The sequence below is a fragment of the Anomaloglossus baeobatrachus genome, chromosome 2, assembly GCF_048569485.1.
Source record: "Anomaloglossus baeobatrachus isolate aAnoBae1 chromosome 2, aAnoBae1.hap1, whole genome shotgun sequence".
Classification (NCBI taxonomy): domain Eukaryota; kingdom Metazoa; phylum Chordata; class Amphibia; order Anura; family Aromobatidae; genus Anomaloglossus; species Anomaloglossus baeobatrachus.
Window position 1 is genome coordinate 700,141,012 of NC_134354.1, and position 21,590 is coordinate 700,162,601.

At 44.9% G+C, this 21,590-nt stretch overlaps 1 protein-coding gene across 3 annotated transcripts in view; it reads left to right on the top strand.

Annotated features, from left to right (window-relative positions):
• Positions 1 to 21,590, top strand: part of FNDC3A (fibronectin type III domain containing 3A) — a 356,645-nt gene that overhangs the window by 74,992 nt on the left and 260,063 nt on the right. For all 3 annotated transcript variants that reach the window (XM_075337265.1, XM_075337266.1, XM_075337267.1), the window contains exon 2: positions 5,140 to 5,277. In XM_075337265.1, coding sequence (XP_075193380.1) covers positions 5,158 to 5,277 — 120 coding nt within the window. In that variant the 5' untranslated portion in view covers positions 5,140 to 5,157. The remainder of the gene's footprint in view (positions 1 to 5,139; positions 5,278 to 21,590) is intronic.

Genomic DNA, 21,590 nt, shown 5'->3' on the forward strand with positions numbered 1-21,590 from the left:
GGACCCCTTGCAACCTGTGCCGGGGGAGTCCGTCTGGACCCCTTGCAACCTGTGCCGGGGGAGTCCGTCTGGACCCCTTGCAACCTGTGCCGGGGGAGTCCGTCTGGACCCCTTGCAACCTGTGCCGGGGGAGTCCGTCTGGACCCCTTGCAACCTGTGCCGGGGGAGTCCGTCTGGACCCCTTGCAACCTGTGCCGGGGGAGTCCGTCTGGACCCCTTGCAACCTGTGCCGGGGGAGTCCGTCTGGACCCCTTGCAACCTGTACTGAAGACGGAGTGTTGTGGTAAGGACTTAATATTTTGGAAAGTGAAAGCAGATTGAATGATTGACTGAGATCTAGGATTTTTTTTTCTTTTTAACCTTCAGATAAGTATGAATTAGTTAATTTGCTGCAGATTTTGTAAGCACACCTGCTGTAGGTTTGATCCAAGCATTTCCTACCGTTAGGCTATGTGCACACTGTTTTTGGGTGCAGTTTTGTCACATGCATGCAAAGCCTATGGCAGCTGGTCTTCTCTCACAAGCAATTTCCTGGGCACAATGGGTGCTTATTAGGCCAGGGACGTAATGATGTCACGAGCAGGGTCTAGTAAGCGCCAGGGGCACGGAGTATGTACGGACCGGATATATTCTGTCCTGGACCAGGGCAGCTCAGATTGAATACTCTCCGACCACCTTTCATCTTTTCTCTTTTGAGAAAAGGGAGCCAGCACGATCTGAAATTGGCATGCATCATATAAAAAGTGCAAATTCACAGATTTATTCCAACTGTACTACAATTAAAAAAATGAGATTTTTAGCAAATAATTGATCAATTCTTTGAGCCACCCCTGCCAACGTCACGGCAAATCTTAATAGGGGGGGTCCTACTCTATATTATGTATTTCATGTGCCATGCGGCTCCTAGATAAAGTTAAAAGCAGAACCATAATGGAGCACACATACCTGTAACCTGTATATAGCCGCTTCCATGTTGCAAAAGATGCAATTGTGGATAAGGAGCAGCCCAGGTCCCAGCATGTGGAGCAAGCTCTACACTTACCAGGACTATATCAGAACGGACCCTCCCAGTGCCAGACAGCAACCATTGATAAAGGCGGACCAGATCCAAGTATGGTGCTTAATTAGCATTGCCTGTGGAAAGGGTGAGGCACCTGAATGTGAACAGCTACCAACAGGTATGTGTGCTCCATTATGGTTCTGCTTTTAATTTTATCTAGGAAGGCCGCATGGCACATGAAATACATAATATTGAGTAGGGCCCCCCTATTGAGATTTGCCGTGACGTTGGCAGGGGTGGCTCAAAGAATTGACCAATTATTTGCTAAAAAGCTCAATTTATATTATAGTACAGTTGGAATAAATCTGTAAATTTGCACTTTTTATATGATGCATACCAATTTCAGATAGTGCTGGCTCCCCTCTCTATCTTTTCTCTTTTGCAGCGCTATGTTTAATAATCGTCTTTTGGCTTGGGAAGACTAAATGCAACAATTGAAAGTTAGTTGTTTTCTGCGAGTATGAAATCAATATTTTTTATTTGTGCAAAAGCTTTCTGTGATTATGCAGCAGCCAACACAATCTGATTTTCCATTTTTTTTTTTATTTAATGCTTCAAATTACAGCAAAATGTTTTGAAAGAAGCACAAATTCACCTAATCTCCATGAAATCAGATTGTCTGCGCCATGTTCCCCAGTAATGAACTGTGTTTATCTGTATATAATGGAAAATTAAATTATCTACCGTTTACTTTTTCTACGAATAGTGTTGGAGATATCGTATATTTGGATTTCCAAACAAAAAATGCTAACATTGTTATCACCCGTCTAATAGAAGTAACTTTCCATACCGGCTGGTTAATGAGGTGCACAAATATACCTGCTTAATAATTAATCATACAGGTATTCTCTCATAGTGATAACCCCTTGACATGGCGGGCTGGGTCAACATTTTATTTATTTTTTTTATTTTTTAGTTGGTGATAGCTTTGGCTGAAAACTCTCCCCATTTGGTACATTTATTAAAGGAATAGAGCTGAAGTATTGCATATACATTTTTATGCTTCTGCAGTTTGGTGAGAATATATATATATATATATATATATATATATATATATATATATATATATATATATATATATATATATATATATATATATATATATATATATATATATATATATATATATATATATATATATATATATATATATATATATATATATATATATATATATGTATGTATGTATATGCGTGTATATATATATATATATATATATATATATATATATTATAATGTATGTATATATATATATATATATATATATATATATATATATATATATATATTATAATGTATGTATGTGTATATATGTATAAAGGTGTTATTGACATTAATTTCTAACCAGACGTCGATAACAACCCATCCAATTCACATAGGCAATAAATCAAGCCGTAGATGTCCATGGAGTAAGTTCTGTGCAATAATAAGAAATGGCAGAAAAAAAGACCGCATGAAGATAGGTGGAAAAAAAGTCATGACACCAGCTGAAATCTATCAGAAATTAGAAGGCAACCCTGCTACTTGGTGAAATGTAATAACAGTTGGTTCAACTGATGGCCTTGAAAAAGGTGTTTCGTTACCAAGATGTCGCACAAGAAACATCTTTCGATGGGTAAAACCAGTGAGCTGTCTCAACTTTATTGTTGCAAAACTTACTGATGACATTGCTTATATAAGAAGTTCTAAACTGCTGAAGGTTCCAGTGAGTATTGTTGAGGCCATACAGCTGAAGTGGAAAGAATATCATTTCATCATAATCTGTCCATGACCAGATTTTCCCCACAAGATTTCCGACAGAGGAGTGAAAAGATTTATTAGAAGATTTGTTCAAGAGCCAAAAAGCACCTGTGGAGAGTTAGTTGTTTTAAAGAAAATAAGTAATGCACTCAACCTCCATGCGTGTATGCACGCTCACGATGAAAGACTCCATTGCTGAACAAAAAGCATGTTCAAGCATGTTAAATTTGTTCAACAACATTTAGACAAGCCTGTGAAACACTGTGAGAATATAGTCTTTTGGATGTTATAATACACACCATATTTGGAGACCAAAAGGCACTGCATATCACTCCCAGAACACAATACCAACAGGCAAGTTTGGAGGTGGGAACATTATGGTGTCGGGCTGTTTTTGAGCATAGGGCACTGGCAAACTTCATATGATTTGAAGGATGTGAAAAGTGTTTGTATGGAAGAATGGGCCAAAATCGCACCTGAGCAATGGTTGCGACTAGTTTCTCCATACAGGATAGATCCTGAAGCTGTGATCACCAACACAGGCTTTTGTACGAAGTATTACATTTTAGTAAGTGTGTTCAATACTTTTTTCCTGGCATTTCTCATTGTTACACATAACTTAACTGAAACCATAGATGTCCATAAGTTATTTGCCTGGGTGGACTGGATGTGGTGTTACCATCATCTGGTGAGAAATTCATGTCAATAGCACCTTTTGAAATCTATTTACTTAGATAATTCATGACATGTTCAATACTTTTCATCCATTGTAATGAAGAGTGAACGCACCACGCAGCTAGCACAAGTGACTGCTACAGGACCCTGGAGAGTTAAAGGAGTTGTCCAACATAAACTCAAAAATGTATGTTAAGCTAATCTGTGCTGTATTGTCATATAAAACACCCCTACATTGTTATTTTTTGTTTTCTAACTTTTGTTCCTCTTGAATTCACCCTTTTATTCTCTGCAGCTCCTTGTTTACATTCAGCTCCAGCAAACTGACCACTTGCTGTGCAAAACCTCAGTCAGAGCTGGCACCGCCCAGCCTCAGTGTCCAGCCTCGCCCCCTGCCTGCCCTCACTGTCCAGCCTCGCCCCCTGCCCGCCCCCTGCACACACATTCCCTGTCAGTATTCTTCCCCAGCACCTGACCTGGTATCACTACAGCATTGCAAATAACAGCCCCACATCAGGCTCTGCACCGCACACCACATCGGGCTCTGCACTGCACACGCACACCTATGGCTCTGCACTGCACACGCACACCTATGGCTCTGCACCGCACACGCACACATATGGCTGTCCACCGCACACATATGGCTCTGCACCGCACGCGGCGCTCTGCACCCCCCCCATCCCCATCGGGAACACATGTAGGGAGTACATACTCACCTGTCCTCAGTTCCCGCCGCTCATGCACGTTCGCGCGCTGTCTGTGCTCTGGCCATATCAGCACAGTAGTGACGTCACCGCTGTGCTGAAGAGAGCACAGACAGCCGGAGGGACAGTGATGAGAAGCAGCGCTGTGCTGCTTCTCATCAGCACTTTCAAATGTACCGGCATCTGTGATCTGCGATGCCGGTACATTTGAATGTGCGATCCTGAGCAGGGGGCCCGGTGCTGGCGCTGACACCACGGCAGCTGCCGCCAGGCCCCGCCCCCACGTCACAGACCCCACAGCAGTGCAGGGGGAGGTTACGGGGAGAGTAAAAGAGATGCGGGGGAATGTGTGGGAGGGTGCAGGGAAGGGGTGGGGACTCACGCACTGTACCCGCCCAGCAGGGAGGCGACATGCTGTTCCAGATTTGCATGTCAACATGGCCCTGCCCATGTTGCCATGAAATGACCGGAAGCAGCAAAATCGCGGCAGGAGCGGTCACATGACCGCTCTGAGCCGGGGGAGAGGGGCTGACAGCAGGGCAGGTAAGTGCTCTCTATCTACTTACCTGCCCCAATGTAGCCCAATAGGGAAATAAAAAAAAAAAAAAGTCAAAAGAAGCCGGATAACCCCTTTAAGTACAGGGTAATATTTAATTTTGTGCAGTTTGTAGGTGCTGAAATGCTAAAAATGTATCTGATACTTGGAAATAAAACCCCTCTTGTTAAGTGTTGTGATCTCTGCCGCCAAATGAATGGGGCCTAGTTTTCTTTTCTGTGGACCCCTCGAATCTTCGTATGTAGGGCTATCCGTTTTTAGTAAAATAAAAGCATACACCTAAAGCATGATATTGGTCACCGATAATGTACAACTGTTTCTTGATGGCAATTGATAGATTATTGTGTGTAAACTCTGTTTTGCAGTTAATGTCTAACAATTTTTCATTTTCTTTGTTTGTACAGGGATTGAATCCATTGTAAATGTATGTTTTATCAGTGATGGCCGATCATCATCCTCCACCACTGGATACCACCCCGCTACTAGCAACTGAAATTCCGCTGCTACCGGCACCTATCGTCAATGGAGAAGGCAGCCAACAGGTTAGAGGATGTTATTTTTTTATTTTTTATTTTTTATTTTTTTATTTTCCTTCTCCTGCATTCTTAAATTCTTTCAATAAGAGCGTCTTTAGGCATGTCTTGGTGAGAAAGAAAGTTTCATATCGGAATGTGAATCGCATCAGAAATCATGGACTTTCCTAATTCTCCATAAAGAGATTCACACTCTGTAGTCTGCAGTGGACAGAAAATACGCGGACAAGACAACAGTCATGGAGAGAGCACAGGGGACAGGGGCTCCTAGATTGGCCCTGAAGCTTAGGTGACCCTAGCTATCCCTTATCTCAGAGTTGCCTCTGAAGGTGAGGATAGCTGAGCCACCAACCTGGCCCTGAGCCTGACCAGTCCTGATCTTATACCCCTCCCTCCAAACCCATGGAAGGGCCAGGGGAGGAGTGTGATAACACAGAGAGACAAACAGGGGAAACCAAAACTCGATCGCACAGCATACTCACACAGAGGCATAAGACAATAAGGGCATAGGAGGAAAATAAGAGTAGGGAGTAAACAAGACAACGGTTTTCTCCACAACAACACCAAGCACAAAGCAACAGTCACCGGCAGGACCGGGACACAACAGCACACAGACCAACGCAGTATAAGACTATAGTTGGCTTGGGAAGACAGATTCCACCATCTTAAAAAGGCGGGGAGTAACTGATAGGTTTCCAACAACATGTGATCCCAGAGAAAACTCTGCTAGCCTGCTGGTTAGGCCAGAGTCACACTTGCGAGTGCCTCGTGTGTAACTTGCGCGAGTCTCTCATTGAATCACCCGGCATGGACTCACACTCTCAGGACAGGAGCATCTCAGCTGCATAGACATACATGCAACCGACCCGCTCCTGTCAGGAGAGTGCGAGTCCGTGCCGGATGATTCAATGAGAGACTCGCGCGGATTTCACGCGAGGCACTCGCAAGTGTGACTCTGGCCTAAAACTCTTGCTAGACTGACATTAATGAGCCCACAGCTGGTTGATGCCTGAACCTGCCTGCGTAACTCAGAAACACCAGAGAAACCATAGTGTGAAGTACCAGAATCAGTGGTGTGAACAGCATCTGATGCCACCATGACATGTTACACGTTTTGCGCAAAAATCCGTGTGACAACAACCTGTCCTCTTGACTTTTTTTTTTTGTTATGCTTTTATTATCCTATTCTGTTACTTATAGTTTCCAAATATTAATTTTAACATCTTGAAAGGGGATTTATCCTCAAGTCAAAAGTGTGAAGATTTTGCTTTCCTGCTGCCTCCCTCATTACTCCGTTTTTAGTTGTTTGGGTTTTTTAAATTGCACCATACGAATTGATGCCCCCTTGTAAAGATTATAACATTTAGCACTGAAATATAAGGCCCATATCTCTGGAACCGTATGCCAAATTAAAAGCAAAAAGGGAGCAAGGGGAGGAATAAAATAAGACCACAAACTGTCTGCTTTTGATCTGGTGACCGGTCTCCTATCACTAATCACGGCAGTGTCTACAAACAGACCTGCAATGGTTTTTTTTAAAAACACAGCATGTCAAATCTTTTTGCGTACGCTGAGTTTTATGTGTGGATTTCCCATGGAAATGCATTACATGTGGAAAATCTGCAGTCGAAAAACGCATGTGTGTGCTATTAATTAGTTTCTTCTGCAGAAATGCACTAAAAGATGAGTACGGAATCCACAGTGTTGTCAAAGCCAAATACCTGGAAGTCTCTAAACAAAGCAGTGTAATTTAATACATGACAAACTAAAAACAGACAAAATACAGTGTCAAAAAAAGTGATAAAAACGCATGTTAAATTAAAAACTGCAAAAACCTACAGTAAATTAGTAAATAGGTGGTGAAATCTACAACATAAAAAACTCACCAGATACTCATTGTTGTACCGTAGACCTTAAAGGGGTATTCCCATCTTCCATTGATTTTATTTATTTTTTTTTTTTTTTAGCAGTCAATTGTATAGTAAAAATAAGCATAAATGGCAGAAACTGTGCAATCCTGTCATGGTTTCTGCAATTTTGCTGTCCCTGTACAACTCCTCCTGGCTCCTCTTAATCCGTCATGTGACCAGCTAGCAATGCTGTGAAAGTCAGTGCCGCTTTGGTTTGCGTGCTTGCTCCCAATGCTGCTGTATGAAATGGTAGTAGTGCTGCAGGATCTGGGGTTTACTCCGTTATATCAGCACCATGGTATGGCTAAGTGTCTATAAATCACAATTTCTCAGGTTGTAAACACTCCCCCATACACAAATATTAAGTGCTTTGTGTCTGTCTACCTGTTTTATAGTGATCAAATGCAGACCAGACCTTACTATAGTGGACCTGCCTGACCTGCGATATGTGTTAGTGCTGCCACGGTGTCCAGTGTTACTGAAAACTGAGCACTTATAGCAGTCTTGTTGCCCTCCGTCCGGCCGGTCTCTATTTGGTCGCCCCCCCTCCCGGGCTCGACTTGGTCCCCCCCCCCCCCTCCCGGGCTCGACTTGGTCCCCCCCCCCCTCCCGGGCTCGACTTGGTCCCCCCCCCCCTCCCGGGCTTGACTTGGTCCCCCCCCCCGCCTCCCGGGCTTGACTTGGTCCCCCCCCCCTCCCGGGCTCGACTTGGTCCCCCCACCTCCCGGGCTCGACTTGGTCTCCCCCCCCCCTCCCGGGCTCGTCTTGGTCCCCCCCCTCCCTCCCGGGCTCGTCTTGGTTCCCCCCCCCCACCCTCCCGGGCTCGTCTTGGTTCCCCCCCCCCACCCTCCCGGGCTCGTCTTGGTTTCCCCCCCCACCCTCCCGGGCTCGTCTTGGTTTCCCCCCCACCCTCCCGGGCTCGTCTTGGTCCCCCCCCCCTCCCTCCCGGGCTCGACTTGGTCCCCCCCTCCTCCCGGGCTCGACTTGGCCCCCCCCTCCTCCCGGGCTCGACTTGGTCCCCCCCCCCCTCCTCCCGGGCTCGACTTGGGCCCCCCCCCCCCCCTCCCGGGCTCGACTTGGTCCCCCCCACCCCCTCCCGGGCTCGATTTGGTCCCCCCCCACCTCCCGGGCTCGATTTGGTCCTCCCCACCTCCCGGGCTCGACTTGGTCCCCCCCACCTCCCGGGCTCGACTTGGTCCCCCCCCCCCCTTCCCTCCCTGGCTCGACGTATCCCTGCTGCATATTATCCACTGCAGAGGAGCACACGATCAGTGCTGTGTATAAAGGGGGCTGGTAGACTCTAATTTCAGTAAGGCTAAGTTCACATGTTCCACGTCCAATAATCATCAAATTGAAACTGATCCAGCAAGCAAAAAAGGCACCCAACCATTTCAAATTGGGAGAAAAATTGGGTGACAATTTAACGGATCTTTTTTTTTCTTTCGACTTGAGCTTTTAAAAATGCATAAAGTTCCAATCCATTTTTTTAAAAAAAAATACAGAAAATTCCCCAAGCCAGCTTACCGGTACTCCCTGAAGTGTGAAATCCTCATTATGGTCTAGGAACTGAATCCGCAAGGAAATCAGGGCAGGAGCCAGCCACGGAAGTCAAATACAGAAAAAGGTTTTCCAGGTTCCAGCGGACAGATCCCAAGACTCAGTAGATGTTCTTTAAAAATTCTTTTTGCCGTACCTGAGATGGACAATTTTCTAAACTCAATAAATATCCTTCACTGAATCACAACTTTGCAGCATCGCTCCACGCAAAGATATCAGACGAGGAGGTGGAGGAGGCGGTTAAAAAGCTAAAACCCCATAAGGCGCCAGGCCCTGATGGGCTCTCTGCAATCTACAAGAAATTCCTTCATGTACTAAAACCTCATGTTATCAAAGTTTTTAATGATATATTGGATGGACAGCCAATGTCCCCAGAATTCTTGCTGGCTCATAACTGTCATCCCTAAGCCCAAAAAAGATCCCCTACAGGTTAAAAAATTATAGGCCTATCTCGCTCTTAAATGTGGACCTGAAACTCTCTACATCTATATTAGCAAAAAGAATCAATGCAGGTTTACAGTCACTTATCCACCCTGATCAAGTGGGTTTTATACCCTCCCGCCAAGCACCAGACAATATTCGGAAAAATTTAAATATTATTCACCACGCTAATAAATCTAAAACTCCGCTATTGTTATTGGCACTTGATATAGAAAAGGCATTTGATTCAGTCGTCTGGCCATACCTATTCAGGGTGCTGACTAGAATGGGCTTCACTCCAAACTTTATACGCACCATTCACTTATTGTATAATAAACCCATGGCATATTTAAAGCTCCCAACAACAGTCCCACAGCCTATACATATCGGAAGAGGCACCAGGCAGGGTTGTCCATTATCACCTGCCCTATTCGCTTTAGCGATGGAACCTTTGGCCCAGGCCATCCAGGAGTACCCAGATATAAATGGACACAAGATTGGACGGGAGAGGTACAAATTAACCCCTTAGTGATGGAGCTAATTTTCACCTTAATGACCAGACCAAATTTTGCAATTCTGACCAGTGTCACTTCATGAGGTTATAACTCTAGAACGCTTCAACGGATCCTGGTGATTTTGAGATTGTTTTTTCATCACATATTGGACTTCATGTTGGTACCAAATTTAGGACAATATTTTTTGCGTTTATTTATGAAAAAAATTGAATTTTGGCAAAAATTTTGAAAATTTAGCAATTTTCAACTTTTGAATTTTTTATAACATTAAATCAGAGATTTCTGTGACACAAAATAGTTAATAAATAACATTTCCCACTTGTCTACTTTACATAAGCACAATTTTGGAAACAAAATTTTTTTTGTTAGGAAGTTAGAAGAGTTCAAAGTTTATCAGCGATTTCTCATTTTTACATCAAAATTAACAAAACCATTTTTTTAGGGACCACATCATATTTGAAGTGACTTCGATAGGCCTAGATGACAGAAAATACCCAAAAGTGACCCCATTCTAAAAACTGAACCCCCCAAAGTACTCAAAACCACATTGAAGAAGTTTATTAACCCTTCAGGTGCTTCACATGAACAAAATCAATGTGGAATGAAAAAAAGCAAAAATTAAATTTTACCTAAAAATGTTGCTCTAACCCAAATTTATTCACTTTTAGAAGAAATAACACAACACAATGGACCACAAAACTTGTTCCCCACTTTGTTATGAACGCACTGATACCCCACATGTGGTCAGAAACCTCTGTTTGGACAAATGGGAGGGCTCGGAACAGAAGGGGCAATATTTTGAATTTTGGAAAGCAAATTTGGCTGAAATAGATTGCGGGCACCATGTTGCATTTACAGGTCCGCTAAGGTACCTAAACAGAAGAAACCCCTCACAAGTGATGCCATTTTAGAAACTAGACCCCTCAAGGCTTCTATCTAGGGGTATAGTGAGCATTTTGGATCCACAGGTACTTTACAGATTTTGTTAACGTTACGTTGTCAAATTGAAAATTTTAATAATTTTCTCAAAAATGTTGCTTTAGCATCAATTTTCTCACTTTTTCAAGAGGTAATTCCAAAAATTTGACCTTAATGTTTGTTACCCACTTTTTTATGAGCGCGGTGATACCTCACATGTGGTCTGAAACCTTTGTTTGGACAAATGGGAGGGCTTGGAACGGAAGGAACAATATTTGAATTTTGGAAAGGAAATTTGGCTGAAAAAGATTGCGGGCACCATGTCGCATTTGGAGGTCCCCTAAGGTACCTAAACAGCAGAAACCCCGCACAAGTGACCCCATTTTGGAAACTAGGCCCCTCAAGGAATTTATCTAGATGTTTGGTGAGTACCCTGAACCCTCAGGTGCTTCACAGAAGTTTATAATGTTGAGCTGTGAAAATAAAAAAAATACATTTTTACCACAAAATTGTTACTTCAACCAGGTAGCTTTTTTTTTTTTACAAGTGTAAAAGGAAAAAATTCAGCATAAGATTTATTGTGCAATTTCTCCTGAGTATGCTGATACCTTATGTGTGATGAAAATCAACTGTTTGGGTGCACAGCAGGGCTCGGAAGGGAAGGAGCGCCATTTGACTGCACAATTGGCTGGAATCATTAGCGGACGCTATGTTGCATTTGGAAAGCCCCTAAGGTGCCTAAACAGTAGAGGTCCCCCACAAGTGACCCCATTCTGGAAACAAGACACCTCAAGGCTTTTATCTAGGTGTATATTGAGCAGTTTGAATTCAAGAGTACTTCACAGAATTTGATAAGCTTAGGTTGCCATATTGAAAATTTTCATTTTTTTCACAAAAATGTTGCTTTAGCATAATATTTCTTACTTTTTCAAGAGGCAACAACAAACCGTGGACCCCACAGGTTGTTATGCAATGTCTTATGAGCACAGGGATACCCCACATGTGGCCAAAAACCTCTGTTTGGAAAAATGGGAGGGCTTGGAATGGAAGGAGCACCATTTGAATTCTGGAAAAGTTGAAATAAATTGCGGGCACCATGTCACATTAGCAGGGCCCCTTGGGTACCTATACAGCAGAAACCCCCCACAAGTGACCCCATTTTGGAAACTAGATTTTATTCAGGAGTATAGTAAGCATTTTGAATCCACAGGTACTTCACAAAAATGTTGCTGTAGCAACAAATTTCTCACTTTTAGGCTACGTGGCCATGATCCAGCGACACGGCGTCTAGTACACAGTGTCAGCCTTCCTGCAGAGATGTGAGTGTTGTCCACGGGAGAACGCAGCTGCCCATGCCCACGATTTGGGTTCAGGCTGCTGTGGAACTCTATGCTACCTGCAGAGAACACTCTTGTCTCCGCAGCATAAATTGACATGCTGAGGCTCGGGAAGCTGCACCACAGGTCAGTGTATGCTGCGAAGAAAAGAAGCACATTGGGCATGAGATTTCTAAAAATCCTTCCACTGTGCTTCTACTGCACAACACAGCGCTATGGATGCAAGGGAAAACACTCTGCGCCCAAAACGCTGCAAATCCTGATTGTGGGCACATAGCCTAAAATGCTACTATGGATGAATGGATAGATGTCAAACATATATAACGTCCCACCCCCCTGCATATTCTAAGCTGGCGCCCTTTAGTGCCTTTCATGTGGCACTAAAGGGTGCCTAGCCTTGTATTTAGCCCCCCAAAAAATTAATAATTAAAATAAACGACGTGGGGTCCCCCCTATTTTTGATAGCCAGTTAGGGTAAAGCAGACAGCTGTAGCCTGCAAACCACAGCTGACAGCTTCACCTTGGCTGGTGATCAATTTGGAGGGCTCCCCAGGCGTTTTTTTTTAAAAAAACAAACGTGGGGTCCCCCCCAAATTAGATCACCAGCCAAGGTGAAGCGGACAGCTGGGGTCTGGTATTCTCAGGGTGGGAAGAGCCATGGTTATTGGACTCTTCCCAGCCTAAAAATAGCAGGCCGCAGCCGCCCCAGAAGTGGCGCATCCATTAGATGCGCCAATCCTGGCGCTTCGCTCCAGCTCATCCCGCGCCCTGGTGCGGTGGCAAACGGGGTAATATACGGGGTTGATACCAGCTGTAATGTCACCTGGCATCAAGCCCTGGGGTTAGTGATGTCACGGCATCTAAACAGATACCCGACATCACTAACCCAGTCAGTAATAGAAAAAAATAAAGACACACAAAAAAAAAATTATTTGAAAAAAAAACTCCCCGAAACATTCCTTTTTCACCAATTTATTGAAAATAAATAAATTTCGGTCGCTGTAATCCATTTTGGAGGTCCCTCGGCGACTCTGGACCTTCTAGAATATGGGGGGCACGTTCAGGGAACGTATCCCCCATTTTCTGGAAGAGCAAGCTCTCCATGAGCAGTGTGGGTGCAGTAATCTGAGAATACTGCACTCACACTGCCCCGGTCCAACCTAGGGCAGAGTGACCTGCAGTAACCTCATTCCAGAATATGAGGGGCACGCTCACAGAACGTACCCCCCATTTTCTAGAACAGCAGGCTCTCCCCCTGTGAGGAGTGTGGCTGCAGATTACTGCACTCACTCTCCCCCGATCCACAGGCCAGCAGCAAGGTCAGCGTCCCTGCTTACAAGGATCCAGCTGACAGCTGCTGTCTGCGCATGCGCCGCCAGCTTTCTAGGAGGCAGAGTGATCGCGGGGACGGAGCAGCAGGTAGGTAACGGGGCTGACCGGGGGACCTGGGGACGACTTTTCTGCCGCATGTGACGTGTCACATGCGGCAGAAAGAGCAGGATGAATGCGGCCGCGCGCTGTGCGCTGCGCGGCGCAATCTTGCATGCTCCGGAGGGGGGGGGAGGGGGAGCGCTGTAGAGAACCGGAGGGGGCTCCGGTGGACCAGAGGGCTCCGCTGGACCGGAGGAGGGGTCAGGGGGAGGACATTTCCCTGCGATCTGAAATGTTTGATCATTTCAGATCGGAGGGAAATGAATGCAGAGCCGGCTGCGGCTGCAGTTTTTGGCGCGAGTCGGCGCCATTTTGACTGCTCCGGAGGGGGGGTAGGGGTGGTGGGGGGACTCTCCGGTACCGGGGGCCTTGGGGGCACTAGAGGATTATATTTCTTTATCATCTGACATGTTTGATCATGTCAGATGAGAAAGAAATCAGCACTATTTGCTATTTTTTTTTTTTTTTTATGTGTACGTCGGTATACGATGTATACCGGCGATCACATTATCGGGGTCCAAAAAAAACACCCAGATTCATAATCTTGGGGGTCTCAGCTACCTCCGGTAGCTGAAACCCCCGAGATTTTTCGTCACTGGGGGGCGCTACAAGCTTTTTCCGGCCTGACGTCTCAAGACGTCGGAACAGAATAAGTACCCTGTTTTTCCGACGTCTTGAGACGTTAGGCCGTCGCTATGGGGTTAAGTCTATTTGCAGACGATCTTCTGATGACAATGAAGAACCCACACATCTCCCTCCCAAACTCATTTGAGTTACTCAACAGGTTTGAAAGATTGTCAGGTCTACGGGTCAATATAGATAAGACAGAAGCCCTTTTTTTAAATGCGCCTTTAAACGTCCAGAACTCCATCCTTTCTAATTTCAAAAACAATCCCACTACGTCTCATATCTAGGGATTAATTTAACTAACCACTGGATCACTCTGTTCAAATGGAATATTAATCCTCTCATCCAACAAATGCAATTAGACTTTAGAAAATGGTCCAAGCCTTCAATCTCCTTCTTGGGCAGAGACCACGCAGTTAAGATGGTCACTCTTCCGCGGTTTTTATATTTATTTAGATCCCTGCCCATCCGTTTACCACATAACATGTTTATCAAGATCCACAAAGAGATTGCTAGATTCATATGGAATAACAAGAGCGCAAGAATAGCACAGCATACTCTTTTTCTCCACAAAAGATGGGGGGTGGGGGGTGTCTCTCCCCAATTTCTCCCTTTATCACAAAGCAGCCCAATTCGCCCAAGCCTCTACGACCATGATGGGCAAGGGAGCCCCTAGAGGGGTGAACCTAGAACATACATTATTAGCCACATATAAGTTGAGCAGTCTACTATGGATGACTGGCTTATTGCCCTTGAAATTGGCGGAGAATTCCCCTTTTTCTTTCAACACGATAAAACTTTGGAGGACTAGTAGATTTCAATATGGGTTGCAAACAACCCCATCTCCACTCCTGGACTTGTTTCACAATCCAGTGTTTCTACCGGGGGTGTGCCCTAGTGGATTCTCCTGGTGGAAAGAAAAGGGAATCACGCGTTTGCACCATTTGGCCCCATTGTTTACACTATACTCTAAACCTGAATTACTAGAAAAGCTCTCACCACCGAGGGAAGAGTTCTTTAGAATTGAACAGGTTTATCACTTTTTACAGACCTCATTGAAAGAAAGAAAACGCTGAATCCCACAGCTTTTGAGAAAGCATGTATCTTTGATGGGCTTATTATCTAAAATCTACAACACTCTAAACCGCCCGGATTTAAATCTTAAGCTGAAGGTTATGGACCAGTGGGAGGAAGATCTGGGGATAACAATGACTCCAGAGCAGTGGAGAGGGTGTTACGACAACTTCACTCGAGGTAGCAATCAAGTTTCCTTAACGGAAACTTCTATTAAGGTTTTCCATTGAGCATACCACGTACCAGCCTTGTTAAGTAAAATATATCCAGGGGTCTCAGATCGTTGCTTCAGGGGATGTGGCCAAAGGGGTGATATAGCCCATATTTGGTGGACGTGTCCAGTTGTGGCCAGCTTTTGGAAAGAAATTTACACTATTATAAATAGCTTCACCAACAACTCCAGAGTTAATTCACCAGAGGTCCTCTTATTGGGAGACAAACCTAATGGCATTTCTAATAAAAGCTACAAATTAATCTCATATATAACCTTGGCAGCCAAAATATATATAGCAAGTCAATGGAAATCTTCAATCCTGTCAAAAGAGAAAGCCATACAAAGAATCAATAATATAATGCTATATGAAAAGTTTGAAGCAGTCAAAAACATTACATCGGATCACTTCCACGCGATATGGGACCCCTGGATACAACGCCACCTTCCTGGTACCACCCGAGAGATTATTTCGATCACTGTGGGAGTTGCAATAACCCTAACTGCGTCTGATGACCTAGTACCAATATAATGCTATTGAATAATTTCTCCTTGTAACCTGCCTGATAATGTAATTTGAACTATACCACTACAGTAGTGATTTTATTTACCTGTTAATGTTGATACTGTTAAATGTTAGGTAACCTAGTTATTTCTTATCACTCTAAGTGATTTCAAACTAACTCATTTTCATCTAGAGTATCTGGTACAGTTGGGAACTGAACATGTTAAAAGAAATGCATATGTATGACATTGGAAGGAGACGAGCGAATTTATGATTGGACTATTATGGATGTCAATTTGGTCTCTGTTAATTTTGTACCTAGCAAACTCTAATAAAACTGTTGAAACTAAAAATTCTTTTTGGCAAGCAATTTTATTGAGGTAATATAATTAAAAACTGTTCAACACATAGGGCAAAAACAAGTGTCGGATAGGGGTAGCGGTCGGAGACCGACACTTGTTTTTGCCCTATGTGTGGAACCATTTTTAATTATATTACCTCAATAAAATTGCTTGCCAAAAAGAATTTTTAAAGAACATCTACTGAGTCTTGGTATCTGTCCGCTGGAACCTGGATAACTTTTTTTTCTGTTTTTTTTTTTTTTTTTTTTTTTTTTTTCAGCCATCGAAAATAATTGTTTGTCCTTTTTTGTCCTGCTTTAGCTGATTGCTGCTGTATCTGATACAAACAGATGATGATTTCTGGACATGTGAATTCTGTCTTATACGACCAGCCTCCTTCTCTGTCTTTGTAGCAGTTGAGACTAATGCCTGCTTTACACGAGTCGACCGATCATGTGATTTCACAATCGATCGTACCCGCCCCCGTCGTTTGTGCGTCACGGGCAAATCGCTGACCGTGTCGCACAAAAGTTGTGAAACCCCCGTCACACGTACTTACCTGCTGAGCGACCTCGCTGTGGGCGGCGAACATCTTCTTCCTAAAGGGGGAGGGACATTCGGTGTCACAGCGACGTCAAACAGCCGCCGGCCAATAGAAGCCGAGGGGCGGAGATGAGCGGGACGTAAACATCCCGCCCACCTCCTTCCTTCCGCATAGCAGCCGGGAGCCGCGGGACGCAGGTAAGCTGTGTTCATAGTTCCCGGGGTGTCACACGGAGTGATGTGTGCTGCCCCCGAGTACGATGAACAACCGGCGCCATTTTAATTAAACAATTTTTTAAAACTGAGCGACGAGTACACGACTCACGATTTGTGAGTGATACTGCGTCGCTCGGAGGTGTCACACGAGATGACATCGTGAACGATGCCGGATGTGCGTCACGAAAACCGTGACCCCGACGATGCATCGCACGATAGCTCGTCTCGTGTAAAGCCCGCATAAGAAATGCTTGCACGCAGCGGATCATGTACCGACAAAAAAATGCTCTACAGTGTGAGGCACAAAATGTACGGTCAGGTTTTGGGACCTGCAACCTGTAAGAAAATCTGCAGTTGAGGAATCTTCCGCTAGTTGACGGTCGTATTCTACAGATTTGTGTGCGGGGGTGAACACAGTGTAGTATTGGTAATATAAAGACTTTTTCTTATTCACCCTTTCAGGGTTTGTTTGATGGATGACTTGGTGGCCGGCTGCCAGAAAACGGCAAGGTTCTGTCCTTGTAATGGAGAGGAAACATTTCTTCACTCACTTGATTGTGCAGATGGAGTACTCTGCTTCATGTTCCACCGAGTCCACAAATCTAATTTGTTGACTAAGACGAGTGACGTACAGAGGGTCACAAACTGCGCACGAGGGAATGCAATTCGGTTTTCCCGATTTCAGATTCGGGCTTATGGTATATTAAAAGATAAGTAGATCTGACCCTGCTATTTCCAATCTTAGTTTTTGAGATCTAACAAGCAGAGTCAGGCATACCGGCTATACGCCTCATCCACCTTACAGCAGGGTGCTGCAGGCACTGCCATCAGCTTTTCTGGAAGATAAAAAACAAATCAAACAATCCAGGCAACAAGGACACTAGTTGTATTAGTCTTATTACATAAAAATATAAAATCTGCACAGACAGGGCAAATAGCTGCACATTATTTATGTTGTTGAGCTCTGTACACCTTGGCTCGAAGCGGAACGTTTTACAAGATTTATGACTGATCCATCATGCCAGTTCTTTTCTGAATGTTGAAAGTGATATAAATTAAGGCAGCTTTTTTCCAGTTCTATCTTTAAAAAGGCATAGAAAAGCAAAAAAACAAAAGTAAGTATTTTGATTCAGTAGTTTATGAAACGTTCAAGGTCTGGACCTTGTGCGTCCCAGGTCTGGACCTTGTGCGTCCCAGGTCTGGACCTTGTGCGTCCCAGGTCTGGACCTTGTGCGTCCCAGGTCTGGACCTTGTGCGTCTCAGGTCTGGACCTTGTGCGTCCCAGGTCTGGACCTTGTGCGTCCCAGGTCTGGACCTTGTGCGTCCCAGGTCTGGACCTTGTGCGTCCCAGGTCTGGACCTTGTGCGTCCCAGGTCTGGACCTTGTGCGTCCCAGGTCTGGACCTTGTGCGTCCCAGGTCTGGACCTTGTGCCTCCCAGGTCTGGACCTTGTGCCTCCCAGGTCTGGACCTTGTGCCTCCCAGGTCTGGACCTTGTGCCTCCCAGGTCTGGACCTTGTGCCTCCCAGGTCTGGACCTTGTGCCTCCCAGGTCTGGACCTTGTGCCTCCCAGGTCTGGACCTTGTGCCTCCCAGGTCTGGACCTTGTGCCTCCCAGGTCTGGACCTTGTGCCTCCCAGGTCTGGACCTTGTGCCTCCCAGGTCTGGACCTTGTGCCTCCCAGGTCTGGACCTTGTGCCTCCCAGGTCTGGACCTTGTGCCTCCCAGGTCTGGACCTTGTGCGTCCGAATGCACTTCAGATGAATACTGAGCAATCTTTAATAGATCATTCAGTGCTCATAGCCTATCGTTGTCCTCGGCAGCAAAGGTCTTGTTTATACGGGACGATACACTGCCGAGTAGGATGATCTTTTGTGGAATGTTTGCATTTTTCTCATTCACTAAGTGGTCAGCAGATTGTTTAGTTTGCACGATTATCTAGGAACGTGTCTAGGACTGCTCAGCCATGATAATCTGGAAGTGTAAATGAATCTTAAAGGGAATCTGTCACCGGGTTTTTGCCCTTATTCCAGCGATATATATATATATTACTTTCTGGGCTGCTTGCTGCAGTTTTGATTACAAAGTTTTATCTGATGCAGAGTTACTAGTTCTCTAAATGGGCTCTTTAAAATCCCACCCACACCACTGACTGGCAGCTTTCTGTGCATAGGCAAAAAAATGCCTTTTTGGACTACCTGGTGCGTTTTCCAGTCCTATAGTGATAATCTCCTGCTGATTAAACAGTGATTTATTTATTTATTTTTTTTTTTAACTACTCTAAGCCTGGTAAGTGACACTAGTCGGACAGGCGGGTCCTCTGCGGCTTCTCCTTGCCTGCTTACAGGTTTCTGCCTACGTGTACGTATAGGCAGAGACCTGTCAATCCTGGGCAGGGTGAAGCCGCCGTGGACTAGTCTGTCCGACTAGTGTACAGCGCAGCTCAGGCCCTGGAGGACTATTAAAGTACGGTAGGTTTTTCTATGAAACTTTGCAGAGTTTCAGACTCAAACATGTCTGGCTGGGATAATACTGCTGGATACATGCTGCCAGCAGATCACGCAGCAGCAGCGGTCAGGATTCCTTTATGACACTTAACGTTCATTTACCCAAGTTAAATGGTGACACCAAATGACTGACACAGGCTACATACACAATCCGACCACTGTAATGATCGTACTGAATAATCTGTAATGGATGGCTCCGTCCACATAGGATGCCAGGGTTCTCTGCAGCACGAGTCCTGCGCTGCCAAAACTATGATATTTTGTGCATGTCTAAAAATCACATCACCCGATTTCATTAGAAGGCGCGTTTTACTCATCAGCCTGTTCACATTGTGCAATTATCGGGAAGTGATCACTCCTGGGAATACGCATTCATGATGATCTTTCATTCGAAATGCACCTTCAGGGTATGTGCACACGTTGCTTTTTTTTCCGTGCGGAAAAAAACGCACCCTCTGGCAGAGGAGAGAATTGTAAACAATGCTTTTTGAGAAACAACGCATCGAAAACGCATGCGTTTTTCATGCGTTTTTCATGCGTTTTTTTAGGTGCGTTTTTTAAGACTTGTCAGTGTTAATAAAGTTGGTTGAACACAGACTTTTGGAAAAAAAAACCTGTGATGTCATTTCCTTCTCCACATTTTGTTTGGATAAATGGGAGGGCTTGGAATGGAAGGAGCACCATTTGAATTTTGGATAAGTTGAAATAAACTTCGCGCACCAAGCCCCTTAGGTACCTAGACGTCAGAAAACCCCCACAAGTGACCCCATTTTGGAATCTGCACCCCTCAAGGATTTTATTCAGGAGTATATTAAGCATTTTGAATCCACAGCTACTTCACCCAAAATGTTGCTGTAGCAACAATATTCTCACTTTTAGGCCTGTTTCACACGTCAGTGAAAAACACTGACGTTTTTCACTGGCGTGTAAAACACGCACATGTCCCTCCGTGTGCCGTGAATCACGGCACACATGGGTTGTCTAAGTGCAATCCGGGCTCCGTTCTCCGTGGCCCGTGATTGCACTTAGAGATTAACTCACCTGCACCCGCTCCCGCTCTCCATGGTGCTGATCGCTCCCGCGGTGCAGCATCCGGCCGGCGCTGACCCCCGCAGCAGCTGCTTCCGGGTTGGCTGTGTCGTGCATCATGAATATGCGCGACAATAATGAGCCGGCTCAGAAGCAGCAGGCTGCACGGGCTGCAGAGGACATCGCTGGACGCCGGGTGAGTTAAAATGATTTTTATTTTAAAAGCACGTTTTTTTCTGGCACGTGTTTCACGGATCACACCACTGCGTGGTCCGTGGGACATCAGTGATGCCAGAAAAAAATGGACATGTCTCCGTGCGGCAATCACGCACACGCGGGTACGCCGCATGGAGACACGTGCAGTGAAAAATCACTGATGTGTGAGCAGATCCATTCATTATAATGGGTCTGCGTATGTCAGTGATCCTGGTACGTTTAAAAAAAATCACAAATGTACCAGAATCACTGACGTGTGAAAGAGGCCTAAGGCTATGTGGCCATGATCCAGCGACACTGCGTCTAGTACACAGTGTCAGCCTTCCTGCAGCTGCCCATGCCCACGATTTGGGTTCAGGCTGCTGTGGAGCTCTATGCTACCTGCAGAGAACACTCATCTCCGCAGCATAAATTGACATGCTGAGGCTCGGGAAGCTGCGCCACCGGTCAGTTTATGCTGCGGAGAAAAGAAGCACAGTGGGCATGGGATCTCCAAAAATCCTTCCACTGTGCTTCTACTGCACAACGCAGCGTTATGGACGCAGGGAAAACACTCAGCGCCCATAACGCTGCAAACCCTCATTGTGGGCACACAGCCTAAAAAGCGTCAATTGATGAAGGGATGTCAAATATATAGAACGTCCCACCCCCGCCTGCATATTCTAAGCTGGCACCTTTAGTACCTTTCATGTGGCACTAAAGGGTGCCTAGCTTAGTATTTATCCAATAAAAAAAAAAAAAAAAAAAAATGAAAAAAATGGCGTGGGGTCCCCCCTATTTTTGATAGCCAGTCAGGGTAAAGCAGACAGCTGTAGCCTGCAAACCACAGCTGGCAGCTTCATCTTGTCTGGTGATCAATTTGGAGGGCTCCCCAGGTTTTTTTTTTTTATTTATAAATAAAAATAATAAAAAAAAAATAACATGGGGTCCCCCCAAATTAGATCACCAGCCAAGGTGAAGCTGACAGC